Source organism: Sitophilus oryzae, unplaced genomic scaffold, assembly GCF_002938485.1.
Source record: "Sitophilus oryzae breed Bouriz unplaced genomic scaffold, Soryzae_2.0 scaffold_1500_pilon_pilon, whole genome shotgun sequence".
Lineage (NCBI taxonomy): Eukaryota > Metazoa > Arthropoda > Insecta > Coleoptera > Curculionidae > Sitophilus > Sitophilus oryzae.
The window spans coordinates 3,251,865-3,259,766 of NW_022146171.1; the positions used below are offsets into that span (position 1 = coordinate 3,251,865).

At 32.0% G+C, this 7,902-nt stretch overlaps 1 protein-coding gene across 2 annotated transcripts in view; it reads left to right on the plus strand.

Moving 5' to 3' along the window:
• LOC115878143 (1-phosphatidylinositol 4,5-bisphosphate phosphodiesterase gamma-1) overlaps positions 1-1,901 on the plus strand; it is a 92,130-nt gene extending 90,229 nt beyond the window's left edge. For both annotated transcript variants that reach the window (XM_030894522.1, XM_030894521.1), the window contains exon 21: positions 652-1,901. In XM_030894522.1, the coding sequence (XP_030750382.1) occupies positions 652-780 (129 nt within the window). In that variant the 3' untranslated portion in view covers positions 781-1,901. The remainder of the gene's footprint in view (positions 1-651) is intronic.
• Positions 1,902-7,902: the final 6,001 nt, after the last annotated feature.

The window sequence follows — 7,902 nt, forward strand, 5'->3', positions numbered from 1 at the left end:
AGAATTATTAGTTTAATTTTTAAATTACTTTCATATTTTTTAAATCCATAATGGCGCTATATTAGTTCATTAAAAATGTATTTATTCGTTTTTGGACTTCAGTATGTTTTGCTTGTAAACCGGCGATATGTCAACTTTTGACATTGTCGCTTAAAAACAAATCGTATTTTAAATTTCAATCTAGGGTGCCATGGCGGTGTTAAAAACACTGTTTAACAAGTTTTAATCAAGGAGCCTTGGAAAAATAGTTTTGATCGTCTAATGGTTTTCGTGTCTTGTCTAGGCCGGTTAAAAGATGTACAAATCGTATTTTTAATCATATGTCAATTGATGCTATATGCTCATATGTCAATTGACGGCTATGAAACGGAGAGTTCAGGTGTACTTGAGAAACGAAAGACAGAGTTGCATTTCTCGTCAGAGTCGTCAGAGAACGACCGTTAGGACGCGCGACGGGGACAACCTATCTATCGCTCGTGTCGCACTCGTTATAACCTAAAACAATAATAACAAGACATTATCTGACCGCATTTTCCAGCTATTTATGAATGAGATGCTCAGTCTATATTTTATTTTAAGTCTGGGCGTAACGCTATTTGGGTCAATTTTTTGATGAGAATAATATGAATATTCGTTTTAATCTTTTTTTAGATTACCTGTATTAGAGAAGGATACAGAAGCGTTTGGCTGAAGAACTCCTACAGTGAAGATCTCGAATTAGCATCGCTTCTAGTGCACGTTCGGACGAGAAGTGGAATGGAGAAGAATGGAGTTGCGTGATGATAAAAGAGGGTAAAGTAACCCATTTGACATATAAAATACCGTGCGATCGAATGAAAATGATGTCAAAGTGATCATTTGAAATAACATTTGAGTCCTAACTTTACTATTTATTTTAATATCAATATATCAATACTTCGATTGTTATCTATATATCGATAGTTATCAATATCTAATACTTTTGGAAATGCTATCAATACATCGATAGGTCACGATATATCGGTAGGTAGCGCTATATCAATAAGTATCGATGTTTCAATATATCGATAATTTTAAAGCTAGCTATTGTTATCCGATATATCGATAACTCTCGACATTAATTTATTGATATATCGGAAAAAATTCTATCCCTAGTCATTACATATTGATCGCACTGTATTAAAGGAAAGCTCAACATAAGACAGAGAATCTTTAAGTACTTTAAGAGATTTTAGAGCTAAATTAATGCATCTTTTATATCTGTAAAAAATACATATCCATGTTAATCACAGCATATCATGAACAAATATTTTGTCTCGAATTTATATCATCCGATATTTTCTTTTCATAATAATCAAAAATTACATTTATTTGTAAAATAATGAATATATAAACCCTTTTTAAGCATACTGTATATTTCAAATGAAAGAAACAAATGTTTTTTTATGGCATTACAAAAAACAAATACAGAGTATTGAATGCAAAAACATATGGCATCTTTCATCGGGTCATCGGGTGATTTCATCACGTAAAAATAAGATTTATTTGGATTTTTTCAGATTTATTTATTACATCAACATCGGTCCGATTCTGCTTTATTTCGTAGCTGCAGGGGGTTGAAGTTTCTTTTTTTTTATTTACTAAAGTTTTCTTCCTAGTGTTTTTAGCGATTCGATTGAAATTTTAGGAAATTTACTATAAGGTACTATTATTAGGAAATTTACTATAAGTGCGACATATTTTAATGACTAAAAAGTCGACAAATTCCCCAGTAACGTGCATATTAGGTTTTTTTTCACTTTATAATCTGAAAAAAGGTAGGTAGATACCTAAGTATTTCGTCTTAGAAAATACCTTACCACAATATTCTTTTCAAATAGTAGATACCGAGATATGATTTTTCTGTGTAATAAGGAAAAAAATAAAAAAAACTGAAAGGCGGAGAATCTTCCTATTAAAATTAAGAGGTCATACTTGGAGAGAATTTTTTTGAGGTGTCTGCCCAAGGACTGTATACTGTATATATTCTAAAGGACTGTTCGATCGCGTCAAATCGCCGCTGTCATAGTCGCCGTAGATGCTTACGTCACGCAGGGACCAGCGCTCCACAGTGCGGCGGAAGGTTATTCTAGCGGGACAAAATCTCAGGAGCGATGTTTGGGACTTAAAATCTAAGAACGTAGCAAATGGTTTAATATATAGCGACTATATGGTTAAATTTATTTATTTATTAACAACTTAATTTATTAAAATATAAATAAATACAAGATAATAAAACTATGATATTATTCTTACACGACACACAAAAACCATACTGTAAACTATTGCCATATACATAAAATTATGATATCAGGTGAAATACTTCTTCAGGTAAAAACTCTTTAGCAGTTGTTTTTTAATCTTGTGACACCCTGTATACTTTATTTTAAAAAATTCTCTTTTATTTTGAAAATAATAAATAGGATATTTTAATTTTAACACTCGGCAATTGTAAATTCATATATAGTAAGTATCTAAGACAATTTTTTAAACTTTTATTAAAACTAGTAATAATCATTTAGTTTTATTATAAATTATCAGAAAGTAAAAAAAGGCTTTAGCATATCGTCATGCTTTATTTAACTAGAACATCATTTGGATGTTTTTGTCTTGAGGAAAATTGCCGAACTGACTATTGGTGTCATTCATTAGCTGCCCATACAAGGAAAGGCCCGGCCTTCGGACTTGGCCTTGAGTCCGGGCCTTTAACCCAAGGTTTGCGTGAAAGGCAAAGTCCGCGGATATATTTCCGCTATGGTAATTTGGGTGAAAGCCCCGGCCTCAAGGCCAAGTCCAAAGGCCGGGCTTTTCCGTGTATGGGCAGCTATTAATTTTTTAAACCAATTTTTTTGGTTTCAACAATTAACAGCAGCATCCTTACTCCCTCTAGTCCTAAAGCTCATAGTACATATAGTACGTATAGCAAAACCCAATTCTTTTTTTGAATACTCTTCAATTAACCCTTTAACGAGTCTTTGTTTCGTTTTTATACTATCCGATTGAAATGAAACTTTTAGGCATTCACCTGTTAAGCTTGAACTCCTTGTGACTGTGACTACCTGTGTTAGTAACTATTGAAAAAAGTGAAAGTTTGATATCTGCAGAACAAAGGCACGAATGATTTTAACAAATAATATACCTAAAATAGAAAAGTACATACCTTTGGCAATCTTCAACATAATTTGGCTTTGGAATAAAATGTATAAGCACTTTTAAATACTTTGTTTTCGTATGACCTCTGCCTTGCTGAGCAGAAAACGATCAAATTTAGTTGATAAAAATGTATCGAAACACAAAGAATATATACGACCAAAAAATAATTCATGAATTTTTAATTCAATTGAAATGTCTACTATTTATTCTTATCAGTACACATTTTTGGCTTATTTCTAACCAAACGGTTTTGTCCCGCTAAATTTATCTTCCGCCGCACTGTGCGCTCGTCCGTCAAACGCAGAACTAACTGTCACTGTCTAAAATCTTTAGCGCGAACTTCAACTCGGTCCCTAAATAACGTAAAAAAAACTGACAGTACAGGAAGATAGGAATCGAACTATCCTTATCTCTATAGTATCCTTGGTGTCTGCCAACTTTTTTTTCAAAGTAGCTCATACGTGGAGAGAATTTTTTTTGAAGTGTCTACCAACTTTTTTTTCAAAGTATAAAGTGATAAAAATAGTCGATTTTTTTGACCCACCAAAGTGTATATAGTTTGTCAATGGAGTATTTTTCTAATAAAAACAGGTGCGCCACTGACTTCTTTTTCTCTTGTTAGCAAAATTGTATATACCCTTTAATGTAAATTAGATTGATTTAATAATTTTATTTGTAATTAAATTTTATTAATTGTGATTAATAACATTGCGTTTAACTCATCATGGAGATTGAAATGGACAAAATATCAACATACAACTTTTAAGCGCCATTAAACGGCCTACACATCTACACAATTTTGCTAAAAAGAAAAAGTTAGTGGCGCACACTTTATTTTGAAAAATATTCCAGTGTCCTGGTTAATCTGTCGACATTTTTTTCGCATTAAAATATGTCGCACTTACATATAACAATCATCATCAACTCATATAAGTAAATATATAAAATATATAGTAAATTTTGCCCTCAGAATTTTATTCAGGTCACTAAAGGACTCAAAGAAAATTATAATAAATCGAAAATGAAAACTAACGACCCATGTTCATATAAAAAATAAATCTTATTTTTGCGAGAGGAATCTCCACCCGAGACATGGCACATGTTTTTTGAAACATCCTGGATATATTTTATATTCTAATAATTACATGTACGTACACATGTTAATTTAATAATATAATGATTTAAAAACAGTTCGGAAAAACAAATTTAACCAAAAATATGTGCATTATTTATTTTAACTTTGATGTTTGTTCTTAAGAGTAACATTTTTTTTAATCTGCGATTATATCTTTAAGGGAAAAATGATAAATATACCTTATATTTTTAGATACATTTAACAAAAACATTTGGTCGAAAATATACAGCGTCAAGATGATGATGTAAAATTTGTCCAACGATCATAAATTATCGAAATTTGTTGAATATAAATCCACATTTTTGCCTCCAAAAAAAATTAAGTTGTGGTTTGAGATTTTATACGAAATTGTAGATAGTATATTAAATTGTAAATAACTAAACGAATTAACTAAAAGAACATATACCAATCTGTTAAATATTAAAAAAAAATATATAATTAATAATTGTTATCAATTTAATAATGAATCTCTTAAACTTTTTATGTACAGCCATGCCTTTAGTCTCGTGTTTTTTGCTTAATTCTGAAGTCTGTGCAACAAGGACTGACTCGTTGGACAGACTTTGGTACTTTATAGAGTTTCTTGCAATACATTTATGTATGATTACTACATAGGTATAATGTAATTTTTTTATTGCATTTAATTATATTACATGGACTTCCAATTCAATTCTATTACTATACTATATATACATGTATTTTAAGACAAAAAAAAATTAACTAGTTTATAAACATATATTATTCTGTTTTAATTGTAAAATTTTATATGTTTGGACATAAAATTATAAAACGTTAAATGAAAAAAAAATGGCCTAAACACAATATATATTTATTAAGAAATAAATTATTTAAAGTCATTTTGGTTTTAAATTAATTAATATTATTAATTAAGGTAAGTATTAAATAAAATACAAATACAGTTATACATTGCTACAAAATTAATCTATTTTTTATTTTGTACTTTTTCGTATTTTACATTAGGATCGAGTTGTTCTCCGAGCATAACATATAAATCCGAAGGCTTTCTAAAATAATTATCAAACAAAATTAATCTGTATCCATTTAAATGCCTGTAAGTAACGTCACCAAATGGAAATATTGTTTCTTTTTTGAATAAAGGTGCTATTTCACCAATTTTTACAATCTGCTTTTTTAACTGATTGGGAAAAAAGCCATTAAAGCAACAAATATAATTCGCTTTTTGAGCATTGTAATAAATTCTAACGGGCATTCTTGATGAATACAAGTATGTTACCGATGCCAAAACGACGAAACAGACCAAAATATATGTCAATTGGTTGTCGATAGGTTTCAGTGGGATGCCAAGCAAGCCCTTCTCTTCGAAAATCGGCAATCTTTCCGTTTTAAAATAATCACCGGAACTGGTCAAACACAACGCCGCTGCAGCGATATTTGTACATAGTAGAACTAGATGTGTCGCTTGCATATAGTTGTCTATACTATTTCTATATATTAGTATGTATGAGTCGGGAACCTTATCCTTAGCTCGTGCTTCTCGCTTCGTTAATTTTTTAAATATCCAAAAGAAATTTCTTTTTGGTGTAACTTGTACTTCATTGTACTTCAAAGTGTTCCGTGTTCTAATATTATCTAATCTTCTCAGTGTGTGGAATCGTGCATCACTTAAATTACTCAGTAGTGTTCTTGGAATATATACTTGTCTACATAAATTAAGTAAAGACATTATTTTTAAAGCTACATAGGCATTTATATTACTTTTTGTCCAACTTTGTTACATTTATTACATTTCTAATTATATCATAATATAACCTCAATGTCAATAATTCTTCCTTTAAATTTTAAATGGCTCCAGGAGTCAGGAGTTTTGTCACGTGTGTATTCATTCTGTGCCAACCCTGAATTTACAACAATAATACCGATAATACTCTTTCATAAACGATTTCGGTAATACAACATTACCATTTCTAGTAATGAGATGGTAAATGGTAATGAGCATCACAGCAGCATGTTTAAAAGCTATTTTAAAATTACCAGACCATACTTAATCTAAATCATATTCTGATCTGATATTTTTTATATATGATTACAATTGTATATCGTCATATCCAAGAGTTACTCTTAACCTGTATATTTGGTTGCATACCTACATATTGGTTTTATCAAAGGTTTTATCAAATACGTGTAAATTTAAACGTATTTGGGTTTTATATACACAGGTTGCTTAATCGCCTGAGCTCCTGAGCTAAAACACATTTTGAAAATTTACACATTCGTATAAAAAATAATAGCAGAACTGTAAATCAGCTGATGCAAACTGTTTTTTTTTGCTTTTAAGTTCTATCTAAGTCAGTACAATCAAAAGAGGCTGCAAGTGTACTTTACAGCGCTTTCAGATGGAGTGGAGCGTCCGCGAGTTCCATGAGTTTAAATGAACAATTTCGCATGGGTCGCATATGCTCCGTCCGGATGAGCTATCTTGAAAAAACATCCGCGCGGACGGTCCGCTCCATCTGAAAGTGCTGTTAAATTTCCAACTAACAAATATGAGTTTCTGTCATCAGTGTTCAGGTCCCGATTGTGTAAACATATTTCCTGTCTAGTGACTCTTCAATCATATACAAATAGCATAGGCTAGAGAGGAAATTTCTTGCTACGGAGCTTACAGAATCCCTCTGCAGGTGTTCAGTAAAACGTCAGAGTATGAATTGGGTCATGAGCCAAGGACCAATAGACAAGAACCAAAAACGGTAAATAGACAGGATTGATTAATCCCTGAAATAATACATAATACTTTCACTGCTCAATTACGTCACTGTAGTTCAGTCTCACTTCCACTCGTTTGCATACGTGATTATTCAATTCCTATTTCACTTCCTCCCATGTCAACAAGTACTGCAATTTTTATGGACAAATTTTGCCAATTAAGCCTGTTTTTTGACGCAGATTTTCATACGTCGTTTATCCCTTGATACGATGGTCCGACAGCGCTCTGATTGGTCATACGTTTTCGCGCCACTTCATCCGTAAATTTTTTATTCCAGCCCGTCCACAGAGAAAGATCGTACGATAACGGACGTTTTGACACTTTTTTGACAAATTTAATCTAACCTTAATAAAAATATAATAGTACAAGAGCTACCACCGTCAGGAAAACGATAATTTTAAGGATGCTGGTTCCTTATTTATTTATTTATTTATATCTTTTGCTATACTCTCCTGACCAAAGCGCGGGCCGTCTGGCTGCCGGTAGACTACTGCGGTTCACGACTGCGCATCAAATCTGTGCAGGGTGCAATCCCATTTTCGTGTGTTTTATGAGATTTCTCGTTTATGAGTAGAGTTACAATGATGCGAATTTCACATTACTTTGTTACTTTTTTTATGAAACTAAATATGCTACACACAGGTTTGTCCTAGCCTCCTTAGTTCCTGAAATACAGGACAAATTTGTGATGCGCAGTAGTGAACAGGTGTTGAATACAGATGTGGGATGCGCAGTAGTGAACGCGCAGTAGTGAACGCAACGTCTACCGGCAGCCAGACGGTCCGCACTCTGTTCAGGAGAGCATAGCAAAAGATATATTAAAGAACCAGCTTTCTTTAAATTCCTTCCG